Source organism: Mya arenaria, chromosome 8, assembly GCF_026914265.1.
Source record: "Mya arenaria isolate MELC-2E11 chromosome 8, ASM2691426v1".
In the NCBI taxonomy this organism is placed as follows: domain Eukaryota; kingdom Metazoa; phylum Mollusca; class Bivalvia; order Myida; family Myidae; genus Mya; species Mya arenaria.
The window spans coordinates 58,763,053-58,781,373 of record NC_069129.1 but is presented as its reverse complement, the minus strand read 5'-3'; the positions used below and the strand labels follow the sequence as shown (position 1 = coordinate 58,781,373).

The window sequence follows — 18,321 nt, the reverse complement described above, 5'->3', positions numbered from 1 at the left end:
TAAAACAAAGACAAAGAGCCAAACTGAAATGCTTCAACTTGTCAAAATTTTGCTTTTCTGGTCCACTTATATACAAAGGTAACAGAACTGTTCAGTTTAACAATAGAAATTTAGTGATTATGTGTTTATAGACAGTCTAAACACCACCATATGCCAAATTGTATGCTTCTAGCTGGGACGAATGGCGCAACAAAGGAAATGGCAAAAAAACACCAAAACTGAAAGATTCGTGACAACTGCTAGTGTTTTCATGTATGAGGTGGCTACATGATGTAGAAAATGCAGAGATAGCATTATTATGCCCATTTAAAAAAAAAACAACAAAAAAAACAACAAAAACAAAAACTTTAAGTATCTGTTTTGAAGGCTAGATTTGGCATTATTAATTCAGAGTTCAGCATTTTACCATTGTCTAGAAGTTGCTTATTTACACCTGATTTGCTATAAATCTCACTCTTTGGAATCATTTACACATAAACAAGTACTACAGAAATGACAAACATCTTCATTCTTCTGAAATATTGGATTCAGAGCTGCATCTCCTGGATTCAGATTGCAGGACTATCGCCGGGGGGGGGGAAGCCACAGCTAACTGGAGCTTATTGGCACATCATGATCTGCAAGCAAGACACAAATGCAATGTTTTACACTAATAAAACTATCTGCCACTACTGTTAAAGTTTGAAAAAGGCCTGCAAACACTCATTTGAGGCATACACAATCTTTTATGAATCATAAATGTGATAAATATGCAGAAAAGTTCATGAATTCAAGGATTTTCAGGACAATTTTATGAAGTATATAGTCTTTTTGACATTTTGCAATCAGTTATAAACAACTGAAAGGTAAATCTCATCTTATTGAGTACCCAGATGCATTTTGAAAGCATTAAAAGCAGACATGCTTAGAATTTCTTCTTACTTGGAGACGGTATTCCTTTCTCGGAAATCCTTGCCGAGAACCGGTATGGAAAACCACACGAGACCACATTTTGACCAGCACTGGTTCTTGTCCTTGAAAATTCCTCTGTGGCTACAGCAACCAGGCTGGCTATTGAAAGAAGCAATAAATTAGGGTTTTTAAGACATTTATAATGTATTTAGGTTGTTTTTTTAAATGCATGACGGGAAAAGGCTCTAATCTTTATGAAAGCGGCTCACTTTTTTATTTCTTTTGCCTTGAGAAATGGCAAGTTTTTAAATGTATAAACTGAATAAATGAATGAATATATATGAATTAATCAATGAATTAATGAAAGGTGGCATTATTTCTTTAAAATAGGGATCTCATTGTGTTGCCGTGATTGTTGAAGTAGATGTTTTCTTGTCCATAAGCTGAAAATCATATGCACACTAATGCACCAGTCAATTGTAACCCCCTCAGGTCTGGGGGTATACCGGGGAAAAGGGCCGTGTTTTTACTTTCCAGGTGGCCCCGCAGGGCCGGGTGACCGCGGAGATTGGACCTTATATAGAATCTCTGGGGTGCGGGGGAATTTGGCCGGGGTTTAACCATCAGTTTGTCCCCGCAGGCCGGGATTTTACCCGGGGTTGGCTGGACCAAAAGTCAAAGTCCCGGCTTTTCCCCGGACCGGGGGGGGGGGCATGGTAACAATTGACTGGTGCATGAAGAAAACATCATGCTGCTTCAAATGTGTAGTAAGTTTTGATTATGTGCGAATAGATGCACAATACACACCAAAGACTAATACAAGTCAGCAGTTTCATTAGAAAATAATATTATTTATAATTATCAAAGCCGCACCAGAAATGATTGACAAACAACATGAAAGAAATTCATTAGGAATGGAACAAACAGTATAAATGGTCTTATATGACCAAACTTACTCACTTTATACTTCAGTTTGGATACAATTTTCCATTATAAGATCTTGAAGTGCTAACAAATTTTAGCATGTCGGCATGTTGCCATACACCATGTACAGTTCGACCGGGTGGCGGGCGGGCTGTCTGGCTTGTTCATCATCGTTCCCTCCCGGGTCTGTTTAAAATAATAAGAAAGGAAAATAAATAACCGCACAACACCTACTAAGACATACAATCATTGACACCCTTATAGCCTATACAACATACCCAATCAACACATTTCTGGCATACCAGTTTAAAATGATGGGATTCACTATCAATTTGAGAGCTGGCTTTAATTTCAAACATAATATATCAAAATATGTTTGAAACAGTGAAAGTTTTTATTGTTTATAAATGTCTATAAATCACCACAAAGCATATATAATAAAAAATGTTTTGAATTTTTCTATGCCTATGCTTTACTATATTAGAGCTCAGCTGGCATTGTAAATGTCTTGTTAATTTTACATGAACAATATTGCTTTTTTAGTAATTCATATAGACAGTGTTTTAAGAACAAATTGAGAAGAAAATATTTCTCTACCATATTATATCTCAAGTCAAAACAGCTGTTAGGAAGAGTAAATTGCACACCTATAAGCATGTTAAAAACTTCTGAAAAATATTGCAAAAACTGCCACTGTTTTTGTGCTGAACTGATGACCCCGCATTTTCTGATTATATGCAGGAGAAAAAAGGTTTTATTAACATTGCTTGTCTGGAGGGGTTTGGAAACCCCTCCCGAACCCACCCCATTTACATAATTAATAACTTAACTGTTTTTTTTTACTTTGTAGGAAAGAGTTTGTCTTAAACTGTCTTGCATGCTTATACTGTACATGCCTTCAGCTGAATAATTTTGAAAAGAGGTTAACTTAAAGAAATTCTGTGCAGAAATATGTGCCAGTTTAATCACGACATGTAAATACATTTCATCTCGCCTAAAGGTATCCTTCTGAAAACCTTTGTATAAAAATCACCAGTAAGACACTGTAGCTCTAGTGTTATCATGTGTTATCATGTAATACTGCCAAAAAGAAACACTGCCTTTTATGCTTAAACCTCCTCTGGGTTCATAATCTATAATACTCACATTATAATGCTTGTTGAAACCAGGTCAAACATACCAAATTTGATGTTTGTCGGGAACCCTCCCCTCTAAAACAAATTATGAATTCCTAAATATTTGATTTCATTATTTGTGCTGAAGTGTTTTTTTCTGTAATTTCATTCATACATCTTTATCGCTTAAAGTATTCGCGAGTCTTCTGCCCCATTCTGCCATGACAAAAACTTTTATTCAATAAACATTTTTTTATTTTTAAACTGGGTTAAAGTGTGTTTGGGTTAGGACCAGCCGCCGAGTTAGCTCTGAGTAGCTATATAGAGTTCCGGCTGCGGTGTTGTGTTTAATCACCTCACTGGGCATAATTACACTCAGGTTACCCACAATCGTGGCAGCAGTAAAAGAGCAGAAGTGCCTACATGTCGGCCTAAATGGTTAAAGGGACTGTGTCACAGATCTATAAGCACCAAAAAAAGTTTTTTTCTGTAACCAATCTCACGACACCGACTAGCTAATCACGCATAAGGAATGAAGTCTACCTGGTAATCTTTTTAATGAAAGAATATGAAATATCTCATGAACTTACATAAATTGTAAACTATGTGATACTTCAGTAAGTAAGTTTCAATGCATTGTACACATTGATGCCAAATATATGATATTTTTCGACAATTTTCATTTTTTTCGCTATTTTATCATCTGTGAGACAGCCCCTTTAATGGGCGGACGAGTCTTGTCTGTGTAAGTTGAAACCAGCTGCCTATTTAACTCAGTTGGCAAGAGCGCCGTGCTAGTGTTCCTGCGGTCGTGAGTCTGAGCCCCACACCTGGCTCACTTTTCTTCTCAGGTTAACCATAAGCATGCACAATGATTTTTAATGAAAAAGGAATGGTTTTTTTAGATTTAGTTTTCACTACTTAAGTTTCAAATTTTTTATTCATTATTTTAATTTTACAATACAATAAACGAAGTACACAATCGCACAGTTAACAGTTAGTTTGGCATGTATAGTGATGAGTCATAAATTGTGACCTGAAGGTCATATCTGGATACCGATTGCATCAACTTAGCTAGTCTAAAATAATAGACGTGTTATACGGGATTCTTCCAATCCCTAACGTACGTGAAGGATTTGCCATATCAAAAATCTAAAAAAAAATCCGTCAACGTACAATTATTTGGACAACAACTTAGTTTGTTCATTATCCGTAAAAAATAACGTTATGTCATTATGATGTCCAAACAGCAACGTATGAACGATTGAATTTACAATAACAAGTACTGTATAATTCTTAGTACAACTCACCGTGAAAGCAACGTCAAATCCGTGTTATTGCATCATGATGAAAGTTTCATAATAGACATATTGAAGGAAGACGTCACGCGCACCTGCAATGTGCCTATATGCAAATCATTGTTTACATCAGCTGTCGTAAAATGCGCATAAATACATTTAACTTAATTATTTAGATATCCCGTTTAAACGGTATTTTTTAAGATGTGGTGTAAAAAACACAATTGTTATGACAAACCCTGTTCGTTTTGTATTGTTATTGCAGAGTTATGAAATATAATTTCCGGTCAAAAGAAGTACTCTTTAGACGTGTATTCTCAATATGTGTTCTCCACTCCTTTTATGGAAGTGCCGAAGGTGGATTGTACATGTACCTCGGGTATTTCCGTATTGATTTTCATTAGTTAACGGAGGTCAAACCCCGCCCTAAACATGTACAATTTGCTTGCCGGCATGCACGCGCTTTATATGAACAATGTATGACGAGCTTTTCTGGTTCTCATTTTCACGGTTCAGTGGTGCCCAAATTTGTTAATGCCTATCACTCCGGCAAAAAAGAAGTAGTCCCTTGCATACACTTACAAACCGTAAGAGGGCTTGTACAGACAAACGCTTCGCGTTTGTCTTCAAGCCCGTATTAAGATCACTAAAGATATACGGCAACAAGCAATTTGTGAAATCAACAGCAAGGTACGAAATCATATTTTCAAGAACTACTTTTGCTAGTCATGCCTTCAAATGTAATGGACTGTCCAACCACGTGGCGCTTGCAACAGATTTACCATGAGCAAGACCACCTAAAGCTGGTACACACAGAGTGAATATACTACGTGGTTTGTGACGTCACATTTGGTTATTACAGGAAGCAAACTTACTCTCGATTCAGATAGTATTATCGCTGTAAGTTCATTATTTTCTTTTTAAATTTGACAAAACATGGCGTAGGCTAAGGGAAAAATACAAGCTATACTCGGTTACTAAGTAATATGTTAAGCAATTTATATTTTTTTTCAAAAATAACGGTCAATGTTCATAATGTAAAAATATTGTTTGTTATAGCGAAAAGCAAATTACGTTGCTGGTGTAAAAATATGATAATATTTATATTCACCCTGTTTGCCTTTAAAATGGAAGTCTCGGATTGCATATTCTATTCACAGGGTCTATTTATACCTACCAAGGAGGCTCATATTATGTTACTAAAAAAGCAAAAAACAATTTGGTTATTGTAAAAAAGGATTTTCTAGAGGCACAACGGTCAAACTCTCTCCTTTTGCCATGAGCTTGATTAAAACACGTTTTCTATTAAATATCTGCAAAGACAGTAGATATGAGCATCGGTTATTTTTTAAAGAAATTAAAAGACAAATTATAGATGACAAACAAAATGAATACAATAAAAATGTTTAACATATCGATCAGTAACCGAATATTGTAAACATTTTTTCCCTTAGCCTGTGCTATGTTTTGTACAAATTGATATGAAATAACGAACTTACAGCGATAAAACTATCTGAATCGAGAGGTATTTTACTCTGGACTACGGACTACCGTGTTTTACGACATGTTTTGCGTCTGGTAAATTGAAACATCGCTGTCCAAAGAAGGATAGTTTACAAATTTAAAGTTATAATCATCGCGCTTGTCCTGCTATTTCCCATCGGTAATTTCAAGCTGGAGATCTAAAAACGAAGTCCAAATTATTATTGATGGGCCAGAATAGGTTTATTCCATGGTTCTCTTAGTATCGGTTACCATATTTTTAACCCGCGTTTTAATCTCAGTGAAACAAAATAAAAACCATAACTTGTTAAATTGAATGTTAATACAAATACATTGTTATTCATGAATGGAAGCATTTACAAAGTATGCTCGACAGACAATAACAATACTATTAGCAGCGTTGTGTGCTGAAACAAAAACAAACAATCTGTGTAACGATTTCGTATCTGTAATTAATTAAGGGGTAATTGTAATATAAGTAAGTAAATGAGTATATATTTATTGACGTGACATGCGCTATATACAATCATGATCATACACATACATTATAACATAACAAAAGTATAAATTATGCTTTGAATAATGCTTCCCCAGGCTCTTCTGGCGCCCTTCGCCAATGCGTCCGCGTTGTTTGTGAAATCGCCTTTAGATTGAAAGATGACCCCATGTATTTGTAAGTGTCAACAACTTTAAACAATTTATTACCAATTCGAGTGATGTCGCAGATGTCCGCCCCTTTCGGAAATGGATTCTCTTGGTTTTGTCTGTATTGATCAATACACGCCATTTCAACAATATATGTTGGAAGAAAAATACTTCTTATAAAACTCTATATTCTATCAATGAAGTATCAACATTGATATCAGATATATTCTACAAACTTAAAATCCTCATAAATATTATGACCAAATTTATTGTAGCAGTATCAATCGCTGAAAAAGTCGCAGGAGTACGATATACTCACATATATGTCGTAATGTTTAACGTTTTTATAGTTTAATGTTAAACTGCGAATGTATATATATTTTTGAAATACTGCGGAATGCGTTTCTAAACAGTTTTATTAGTAAACAGATTGATTCAAGTAAATTATTGTATACTCAAATTTGCTTTCTTAACCAACATGGTACTTGTTTTGTAAGCTACTTGTGCAAAACGCAACGCCTTCTATTTATACAATAAACAATTTACAGCAAATAATAATAAATAAGGAATCTATCGAAGCGCTTTTGTATTTGGCGGGTACAAGTTTAATATACAACACAAAATTACACAATTATATTTGGAAAAGCCGCAACAATCTATACCGAATTAAGACCACATACTAAGTAACGATTAATGAACAAAATAAACAACAATTAAATCTTGAAAAAAACCTGTGGTGAATTATAACCTAAATAATATTTTTAACAGTTCAAAGCATTACTTCTGAAGAATGATAGAACTGATTTAACTGGAAATTAATCGCGTGATTTCATTATATGCTGAAACTAAAGCGTTAAAGAAAAAAAAACTAATCAACATCCTATTAGAAGTATAATAACATTGAAATAAACCATACTAATTAAACAATATCAGCAAAAAATGAGTACCACTGTTTGACCATTGATATATCATTGGACAAAAAATCAGTAGGACCATGAAACTAAAATAAGAAGGGCATGTCTGCTTTGCAAGTGTTCATATTCATTCAGTTGTAAGAAGTGGGTTAAATCACATGTGCATTCCAAGTGTTCACATACATTCAAATGTAAGAAGTGTGTTAAATCACTTGTGGATTCAAAGTGTTCACATTCATTCATTTGAAAGAAATGGGTTAAATCACATGTACATTCAATATTGTTCTTTACAAAGAAAATATAAAAAAATCAAACAATTTACAGTGATAAAAGCACACTTAACATAAAATGTTGCAGAAGTATTAACACTATAAAAACAACATTTCTTACTTTTATCTACATCATAACATTGACAGCAACTATAATATTAAGATCACTAAAGATATACTGCAACAAGCAATTTGTGAAATCAACAGCAAGCTACGAAATCATATTATCAAGAACTACTTTTGCTAGTCATGTCTTCTATTGTAATGGGTTGTCCAACCACCAGGCGCTTGCAACAGATTTACCATGAGCAAGACCGCCTTAAGCTCGTACACACAGTGTGAATATACCATGTGGTTTGTGACGTCACATTTATTACAGGAAGCAAACTTACTCTCGATTCAGATAGTATTATCGCTGTAAGTTTATTATTTTCTTTCCAATTTTTAAAAAACATGGCGATGGCCAAGGAAAAATACACGCTATACTCGGTTACTGAGTAATATGTTAAGCAATATATATTTTTTTCAAAAATAGCGGTCAATGTTCATAGTGTATAAAATATTGTTTGTTATAGCGAAAAGCAAATTACGTTGCTGGTGAAAAAATATGTTTATATTTATATTCACCATGTTTGCCTTTAAAATAGAAGTCTCGGATTGCATATTCTATAAACAGGGTATATTTATACCTACCAAGGATGCTCATATTATGTTATTAAAAAAGCAAAAACTATTTGGTTATAGTAAGAAAGCATTTTTCTCGGAGGCACAACAGTCAAACTCTCTCCTTCTTGCCATGAGCTTGATTAAAACACGTTTTCTATTAAATATTTGCAAAAACAGTAGATTTGAGCATCGGTATCTTTTAAAGAAATTAAAAGACATATAGATGATAAATAAAAAATACAATAAAATTTGTTCAACATATCGATCAGTAACCGAGTATAGTGAACATTTTTTCCCTTAGCCTGTGCTATGTTGTGTACAACTTGATATGAAATAACGAACTTACAGCGATAAAACTATCTGAATCGAGAGGTATTTTTCAGTAACCAAATGTGGCGTTACAACACACGTGGTATGTCTATACTGTACACAGCAGCCAAATATCAATCGCGTATGTTGTATCACATCACACATATTCTTTAGTCTTTTCCATACATTTAATGACTTTTCACGGTTCGTATTCATGTTGTGTGTCATAGATTTGGTTCTTCTTCGTCTTCTGAGAACTGAAAGAATGCCAAAGAAAGATTGTAGCGTTTTGTTTTCTTTTCCAATATCTTAAATCTCATGTTTAAGTATGCAGTTTTAAATAATTTCATAAGACGTCTATTATTTTAACCCAGCTATCGAGCCATGTCCACCAAAGGACTATGATTGAACGTGAATAACCTGTTAAATATCTTGGAACGGTTAATTATTCTATCTAATATGTTCAACTGAATTCACTCACGATACTTACTTCCTCTTTGAGCGTTGCGGAGTATCCCGTGTCTGGTGGTTTTGTTCTGTGTAATAGATTTGTTTCTTCTTCGTCATCTGAAAACTGCATAAGATGAGCAAAATGAAAGAATGCCAAAGAAAGATTGAAGTTTTTTGTTTTCGTTTCCAATATCTTAAACCTCATGTTTGAGTATGCAGTTTGTAATAATTCCATAAGACGTCTATTATTTCAACCCAGCTATCAAGCCATGTTCACCGAAGGACTATGATTCAACGTGAATAACTTGTTAAAGCTCTTGGAACTGTTAATTATTCTATATTATATGTTCAGCTGAATTCACTTACGATACTTACTAGCTCATTGAACCATGCGGAGTATCCCGTGTCTGGTGGTTTTGTTTTTACAGTGACAGTTTGTGTAGTTTGTATGGGCCTGAGCGACAGGCTGCTCGTCTTTCCGTTCCCTTTCCCCGGCCCCTTGCCTTTCCTTCCACTTGGGGCATGTTGGCTACAGTACTTCTTTGTTAACTTGATCATCCTGGTCGAATATGGGCTTGATACCTGTTGGCTAGAAGTCTGCTGGTCGGCAATGTGACTTTTCTCCCGTTTTAACTTCTGCAATTACATACGTGTACCTTTTTTAAAGTGAACCACGTTGTTAACATCATCTTTGTTAATTTTATTGTTCTGGAATTATACTGGATATGGGTGTGATCTATAGTATTTCTAACAAGATGTGAGACAACTGTTTCAGCTGTACTTGTTTCATTTAAATATAATCAATTATTTTACATAAAAAAATGATGTCGTTAATCACGTAATTCACTTTAACACATTTTTGAACAACAGTATCATACTGTGTGTGCACCAGTAGTAGTTGTCGTGCCAGTCGTGGTTAGCATCATCTATGTCTTATCTTGTAAAGGGGCAATATGTGCATTAGTTGTACGTGTGTTACCAGTGCCCATACTGCAGGGCACAATTATCTGTTGTCCATTTGGAGTTATCCTAATCACACCAGAGCCTGCATTACTGCCAGGCCCACTCACACTGTTTGTTTTCTGATTCAATACAGTCATTTGTCCAGTGTTCTGGTCTACAAAAAAAAACTGTATTCTATGTGTACTGAATTACATGACTGATCAGGAGTGATTATAGTTATTACTTTTGCTGGTGGTCCGGAAAACGTAGCTGTTTCATCGGATTCTGTGTTAGGTTGTAGTGACACGGTCGCTGGGCTAGATTTAACAACCTCCAAGCGGCTTTCCTCCATAGAATCTTGATAAAAGTCATTTCCAGTCTGTTGTCCAATTGTCATAAGGGATGCCTCAGTGCTTGCTGTGTCTGGAAAGAAAGATCAAATGCAATTATTTAAATATAAAAACTTATCTAGCAAAACAAAATGTATACTGTACAATATTGAAATGAAGAACTTAAACTCATTTAAACAATGACAATCCATAACGTTTCAAACTATTTAAGTCCTCCGTGTAGCAAAGTCTAACTCTTAAGATAACCATTTTAACTGGCCAATGATATGTGATTAACGAATATATTTCTTTGATGACTAATCACCTGTTGTCTGTTTCGCCTGTTAAATACGCAGTGTGTGGACACGGGAGTGGGGTAAAATGGTATTTGAGAAGTATTATTTATGCTAAATATACACTGCATCACAATAAAATCAATGCAGTTTATGCCCTTTAATAATATGTTTTCCATTTTATATTATAATTACATGTTTTTAAAACACCATGATACCAAATAAAAATATGCTTTACTCATTATCAACACAAATATCCCATATCTATTCTTCTTCGTATAAATGTTTTACCATACGAAGTGTCTTCCTATTTGTAAATTGTAACCGTGTATGTCTGCCACTCCGGTGGCCTTGCAACTGTGGAATCCCCCTGGTCCCCAGCCATAGCGATAACACCTCCGGACCGCTGGGCAGCACCAATAGGGTGTTCCTGTGTGGGGAAAGGGATTATGTGCCCTTCTTCTGTGTTCGGAATACCAGCTTCTCGGTCAATGACTCGCATTTTGTCTGAGAACTCATCAAGAACTGAAAACGAACGTGTTAAAACCAAGCTATTCATTTGAATCATTTTATATGTATACCTGTATAATTTTGTAATACATCTATTTTGCACTGAACACACCTCATAACGAAAGGTTCAGCTAATAAGTAAGTAAGTAAATTGTTTATTCCCGTGAAATGTGTTATATACATCAGTAAATGGATTTATAAAGACAAAAATAGATCACCCGGCCCCATGGGCCTTTATGTCAACGTTCTGCAAAGTTAGCTATAAATGAACAATTATGATCACAATAATTGTACATAATATAGTTGATACGTTAATATGGCATTGCCATACAATTAACATATCAGATACAACAATGTAAATGTTGTGTTATGTATTCTAATTTCAAACATGTCTATATATCCTTTTTCTCCTTATAGCAAACGAGTATACTTTAGAATTTTGCAGTTTTCCTAGATTTGGATTACTGAATTAGTTTCAAACACATGTTTTGTAATTTTACTGCTGTCCATAAATATGAGCCTATTCAAAAAAACGGAACATACTTAATTTTCTACACGACTGTGCTGGGAGCCATCCGATGTCATCGGAAATGGCAGCAGTAGGAGCGAAACGATGTATACCATAGAAGTAACGTATTGCTCTGTGTCGAACATTATCACTGGCTTTGTTATGTTTAAAAATCCCCAAATACTTTAGCAATAATCCAATATTGGTACAATACAACTGTTGAATAACTTTTTATATGATTTAAAGCCAAAGTCTTCAAGGCTATGTATTTTGAAAGTAAGGCTACATAGGGGTCTTCCTGCTGTGTGGCTAAGCGTTTCAGCGTGAGATACAAATTAACCTATGCCTGTGAGGATTTCTCCAAGATATCTTTATTCAGAGTCTGTTTCGAGCATATTCTCACCGATCTGGACACGAAAGTCTGTTTGTCTCGAACGTGGACGTGGATGCATGCATTTAGATTTATCAGTGTTTATGAGGACTCGCCATTTCTTGCACAAAACTTTATGAGTATTGAGCATGGTCTGTAAGCCTATATCTAAGATGGCAATTAGCACTGTATCATCAGCATAGAGTAATATGGACACGGAAAGATCACCAACTTCCACACCAATATCAGGGCTATTGATTTCAGTGACGAGGTCATTAAAAAATCTGGCACATTATTTCCTTGAGATACTCAAGACTTGCAGTCAAACCATTATGTTAACTTGTTGTTAATGTAAATGGTGGACGCCGTATGATTATAAATTGACTTAATGCTGTTATATTTTTTACTGTCGACACCCAGAAGTAATAGTTTGTAGAGCATCAAGTACCTGTTCACAAAATAAAAGGCCTTCTTAAGGTCGATGAAGGCGCATTGGTGTAATTCTTGATGATTCTGTAAAGGTTGAAAATTTCGTCCTCACACGACCGTTCTTTCCTGTTTCCATTTTGTTCGTCGGCGAGTATATTGATTTCTTCAGAGTAACAGGTAAGTCTTTTATTCACCAGTGCGATGTATACCTTGCTAATACATAACAGAGGGCTGATCCCGAGGAATTTTAACGGCGTCCTTTTGACCGAACTTATATTCTATCTCTGCATAACAATTTGTGTTTGTTCATTACTAAAACGCAGAATTTTCTCACCTTTTGCAAATGCCTGTGGCGCGACCAATGACTTAGATGTAGCCTTCCACAGGGGTTCGAAACCCCACCTCAAGTCTGTGATAAGACAGACTGTCACACCCTTAACAAACTGAACTAGTTCCGTCTGGAACAAGAATACAACATATAAATGCAATATTTATTTTTATAAGGTTTAGATTAAACTTTATTTGATATACAATGCTTGTAAGAAGAGTTACGTTAACCTATACTACGTTACTCTAGTTGACACAACGTTGCGCGAGAGTATGGCATTGCGTTGTGGGGGAACCGGAGAGCTCGGAGAAAACCCATTTGTTCGGCTTGGTGACCACAAAAAAATTCACATACGCCCTAGCCAAATGATGTTTTATTGTGTTACCTATTCTACTGCCAATACAATCACACGGTAAAGGTCATAACAAAAGAAATAGAAAGGGCAACATTTACACCAAGGCTCATTGGAATATCTTGAATGTTTTTTGAGTAAAAGCCCACACCGACAACAACAAGGCTATCAAAATATCTCGATATTTCTTTTTCTTTGCCAAACTTATGAGCTAAAATCACCATCACTGGCCCATACCGCCACCTTTGCCAGAGTCAGGAGACTTGATTATCATAAAGCTAGACGAATTGTTAAAGAGTAAACAAACGCCGTTCGAAAGAAAATTTCTTACTCAATATTCATTACAATTAAGTGTTGAATTGCAGTGACCTTTTCATGCTTGTACGTCTTTGCTTTTATGCATGCAGACTTTTCGTTTATTTGCCGTTTCCCTCTCAAGAGATTGATAACCTTTCTAGAGCTTCAAACTATTAATTACTTTTCAGACAATTAAGAAAGACGGTACAACAATGCTTACCCGCAGTTTATTCAGTTGTTCCATGAGCATCTGTTTTGCCTCATCAAACATGGAGCCGCGCTCGTTGTCGATACCCTGGGCCATGTACGCCTTCATGCGGTCAAATACCCCCTTGCCAGAGTCAGCTGCACACCGCCTATACACGTCAACACGTCAAGCATCTTTGTCTTGATGTGGGGCGTCACAATGCGGGAAATGTCCTTCTGCCGAGTCGTGACCAAATCCTTCAGCTTGCTTACCATCTCCGTCAGCTTAAAATGCGGAGGTGGTTAAAGGAAAGTAAACCTAAAGGTGAAAATTCAGATCTGCTTGGAGCACTTTAAGCTACTGAACAAGTCGTGAGTAAACTTGCGAGTTTAAATTACTTCGTCAAAACTTTAACTGTTTCCTGATTTTGGTTACATGTCTGATAACTATTGTAGGGTTATTAGGATAAGGTAGTATGCAACATAGTTGATAGTTATGGTACAGTGCTTTCTGGCATTATCGCAATTTCATATCACTCATACGAACATACTGACTGTTGACGCCAGGAATAAGGCTGTTTAAATCTAAAAAAACCTTATCCTTATCATAAATAAACTCTGGGAGACAAATAGATGCCAGCCAATCTTGTTCTTTGCAGAGCGAATGGCCTGCGTAGCGAGGCTGTCAGTCCGGATGACGTCAATCCCAAGGAACTCAAGCTGACTCGGTAGCTTGCCAGTGAAGTCCTCTATAAGGTCCTTGATGTCAATCTTCAGTCCCTCCATCACCTGCGACAGCCTCCCACTGGAGAATGTCATATATTCTCATGTTACAAAATGTTTTACAGCTAATACACATACGGCCTGATCTTATAAATATAACGAAAATGCAAGAATTACAATTTTGAATTTCATGTTTACATTGTTAAACTGTATACCCAATAATCGGTGCTATATGCAATTGTTATAAAGAGCTTGAACAATTATCTCTTACTTGCTCAGTACAAATTGTGAAATACTGTGTTGTATGAACATAAGCCTTAATGTAAACAGTTAACAGTTTATTCAGACAATAGTGCTTCGGAACAAACGCCATTTTTCCCTTAAATAACTTGGCAATTGTAACATTCAGCGTGATAGGCATTGCTATACATGTGTGTATTGTCTCTTGCAAAACGTGTAAGTGTCGGCTATTGCTCAAAAACCTTTCACGATATTCCAATGAACCTTAGTATACATATTATCTTTCTTGTTACTTCTCTTATGACTGTTACAAGGTGATTGTATTGGCATTAAAATTGGTAACAGAATTAAAAATCATGCGGCCATGGCGAAAATGAGTTTGGTTGGTGTTCACAAAGTCGGACAAGTAGGCTTTCACCGGGTTCTCCGGTTTCCCCCACAACACAAGACAACACTCTCGCGCAACACTGTGTCTACGAGAATGACCTAGTAAATAATGAATAAAACTTTCTTCAAAATTGTTGTAAAATAAATACAATTTAAACTAAGGTAATACATGAAATATTATTAAGAGAGTGACGTCAACAAGTAAGAAACATTATAAAGACTTTGTAACCACCAACCTGAATACCGTATTCCAGACAATGGGCATGTTCCGATACATAGGTGCAGCAAGGTCCTCATTGAAATCAAATTGTCCAAATGTGGGTGAGGTAAACTCCCCATTCCGACGGGTGGTGGCTTTGTAGGTTGGACAACTCAGACCTCCTTCACTCCTGTTCCTTGTTCTATCTCGAATAGACTGAAAACAAAATATGTTTGTGACGCTTTTGTTAAAATCATTTATGTCTTCGTTGTCCAATTAAGTTTAAAGTGACTTTTAATGCAGAATGATTCAATTTCAATATTATTCATTCATGATCTCATTATTTTCTACATTTTGCTTTTTATTTATATCAGACAAAAACAAATTCTGTCTCACATGTTTTATATGAAACTTCTTGAGTATCGCTCGACAAAAATATATTACTTACTGGCGCACCCCACTTGGCACATGTATTTCTAGCCTTCGCAGAGGCACTGGACGCTCCCTCCTCTATCTTTGGTCTCACAATGTGGTCAAATATATCGTTTATGTCGGCAGACAACTTCTGTAACACGGGATCCAGGTTGGTGTCCAGACTCTTTAACTCAGTTTCGATGGCAATCCCGGCAGGTTTCACGCCAGACGGACAAAACTCTATGATTTATAATGTTATTTGGTTTGTGCAGATAGTAGTAAGTTCGTTTTTTACCCTCAGAGGTGCAGATGTGCATGTCCAACATGAGCTCACCTTACCGTTATTAACCCTCGGAGATGTAGATGTGCATGTCGAATATGAGCCAACCTTACCATTATTTTACCTACGGGATGTAGATGTGGATGTCGAACATGAACTCACCTAACCTTTTTTATCGCTCGGAGATGTAGATGTGCATGTCGAACATGAGCCAACCTTACCGTTTTTTACCAACGGGATGTAGATGTGGATGTCGAACATGAGCCAACCTTGCCATTTTTACCTACGGGATGTAGATGTGAATGTGGAACATGAGCACGAATTACCGTTTTTAACCCTCGGAGATGTAGATGTGCATGTCGAACATCAGCCCGACTGACCGTTTTAACCCTCGAAGATTCAGATTTGCATGTCGGACATGAGCCCGCTTTACCGTTTTTAACCCTCGAAGATGTAGATGTGTATGTCGAACATCAGCCAGACTGACCGTTTTAACACTCGATGATTCATATTTGCATGTCGGACATGAGCCCGCTTTGCCATTTTTTACCCTCGGGTATGTTGATGTGCATGTCGAACATTAACCCGCCTAACTGTTGTTTTTTACCCTCGGAAATTTAGATATGCAGGTTGCACATGAGTCCGCCTTGCCGTTTTTAATCATCGGAGGTTAAGGGGGTGCATGACGAACACTAGCCAGCCTTATCATAGTTAACACTCAGATGTATAAGATGAGCATTTCGAACTTGAGCCTGCATTATCATATTTTACCCTTGGAGGTATGGATATACATGTCATACACGATTCCGCCCAACCGTATTATATCCTACGAAATGTATGTGTGCATTTCGAACACGAGACTGCCTTACCGTATTTACCCTCTCCGATGTGGAAATATTTATGTAAAAAACTAGCCTGAATTACAGTTTTTCACCTTCGGACGTGTTAAAATACATGTCGAACATGAGCCCGCCTTGACGTTTTAATCTTCGGAGGTGTAGATGTACGCCTTGCAACGTTTTATATCATCCTGCTTTACCATTTTCCCTCCATGATGTGCACACGAGTCCGCCTAACCATGGTTCCCTTCCGAGGTGAAGTTGTGCACGTTAAACATGAGCCTGCCTTACAGTGTTCCCCCGTTATGGTGTAGTTGTGCATGTCAAACACAAGCCCGCTTTACCGTGATTCCTCCTTAGTGGTGTAGTAGTGCATGTCAGACATAAGCCCGCCTTGCCGTGTTCCCCCTTCGTGGTATTGTTGTGCATGTCAAACACAAGCCCGCTTTACCGTATTTCCTCCTTCGTGGTGTAGTAGTACATGTCAGCCATGAGCCCGCCTTATCGTGTCCTCCCTTCGTGGTTTAGTTGTGCATGTTAAACACGATCGTGCCTTACCGTGATTCCCCCTTTGTGGTGTAGTTGTGGATGTTAAACACGAGCGTGCCTTACCGTAAATCCCACTTCGTGGTGTTGTTGTGCATGTTAAACACGAGCCCGCTTTACCGTGATTCCCCCTTCTTGGTGTAGTTGTGCATGTTAAACACGAGCCCGCTTTACCGTGATTCCCCCTTCGTGGTGTAGTTGTGCATGTTAAACACGAGCCCACTTTACCGTGATTCCCCCTTCATGGTGTAGTTGTGCATGTTAAACACGAGCGTGCCTTACCAAGATTCCCCCTTCGTGGTGTAGTTGTGCATGTTTAACACGAACGTGCCTTACCGTGATTCCCCCTTCATGGTTTAGTTGTGCATGTTAAACACGAGTGTGCCATACCGTGTTCCCCCTTCGTTGTGTAGTTGTGCATATTAATCACGAGCGCGCCTTACTGTGTTTCCTCCGTCGTGATGTAGTTGTGCATATTAAACATGAGCCTGCCTTACCGTGTTTACTCCTATGAAGATGTAGATGTGCATGTCAAACACGAGCTTGCTTTACCGTATTTTCGCATTTACGTGGTGTATATGTACATTTCGAACATGAGCCTGTCTTACCGTTTTTCTGCCCTCCAAATATTGATGTCAAACACGAGCACGGCCTATCGTTTGTTTTCCTCCTCCAAGTTGTAGATGATTATGTCAAAGGGAACCTGCCTTACCGTATTGCCCCCCCCCCCCATCTAAAATGTAGATATTTATGTCAAACCTGAGCCCGCCTGACCAGATTTCTCTCCTCTAATGTGAATATATTTATGTCAAACACAAACCTATCTTACCGTCTTACCGTATTTCTCCCCTCCAAATTGTAGATATGCATGTCAAAAATGAGTCTGTCTTGCCGTGTTTAAACCCTCAGAGAAGTAGATGTGCATGTCAAACACGAGCCTGCCCAGGTTGTGTATAAGTCCTTCCAAGGATTGACGCTGCCGGATGTTAGTCATCTCGTGTACGTATTTCTGCATATCAGGTATCTGGGTTTCCTTCAAGTTACTGAACACCTGGAAGTCAGGAGATATAAGATGAAAGTGTATGATTCCAATTTGTTAAATGGTTCGTCTGCTTCTTCACAACTACAAAAGTGCCAAGTTCAATTGCCAATTTATTTGTTTTTG

At 37.1% G+C, this 18,321-nt stretch overlaps 1 protein-coding gene and 1 long non-coding RNA gene across 3 annotated transcripts; both read right to left on the bottom strand.

The window, feature by feature from the left end:
* Window positions 1-503: 503 nt before the first annotated feature.
* Window positions 504-4,317, bottom strand: LOC128242740 (uncharacterized). The gene is made up of 5 exons (XR_008262688.1): window positions 4,241-4,317; window positions 2,962-3,026; window positions 1,852-2,001; window positions 922-1,050; window positions 504-617 (listed from the first exon to the last, which is right to left on the bottom strand). It is a non-coding gene; the product is annotated as an uncharacterized LOC128242740 (long non-coding RNA).
* Window positions 4,318-6,214: 1,897 nt separating this feature from the next.
* On the bottom strand, window positions 6,215-18,009 carry LOC128243746 (uncharacterized). Of its 2 annotated transcripts, XR_008262884.1 has the most exons (9): window positions 15,526-18,009; window positions 15,115-15,293; window positions 13,563-14,333; window positions 12,700-12,823; window positions 10,840-11,073; window positions 10,171-10,349; window positions 9,360-9,620; window positions 9,025-9,108; window positions 6,215-8,791 (listed from the first exon to the last, which is right to left on the bottom strand). XR_008262884.1 is itself a non-coding variant. In XM_052961675.1 (6 exons), exons 3-6 carry the CDS (start codon window positions 10,321-10,323, stop codon window positions 8,759-8,761), a joined length of 531 nt encoding a protein of 176 aa, XP_052817635.1. In that variant the 5' UTR covers window positions 10,324-10,349; window positions 10,840-11,073; window positions 11,602-12,224; the 3' UTR covers window positions 6,215-8,758. The 2 variants fall into 2 exon arrangements, 1 of the variants encoding a protein (XP_052817635.1); XM_052961675.1 differs by lacking the exons at window positions 12,700-12,823; window positions 13,563-14,333; window positions 15,115-15,293; window positions 15,526-18,009 and adding an exon at window positions 11,602-12,224.
* Between the last annotated feature and the right edge of the window lie 312 nt (window positions 18,010-18,321).

Coding starts and splice junctions, on each gene's coding strand:
- LOC128243746 (XM_052961675.1), bottom strand. CDS start 10,323: ATGACAATTGGACAACAGACTGGAAATGACTTTTATCAAGATTCTATG. Junction 9,621..10,170: donor TTTCCGGACCACCAGCAAAA/GTAATAACTATA, acceptor ATGTAATTGCAG/AAGTTAAAACGGGAGAAAAG. Junction 8,792..9,024: donor CCGCAACGCTCAAAGAGGAA/GTAAGTATCGTG, acceptor GCATTCTTTCAG/TTCTCAGAAGACGAAGAAGA.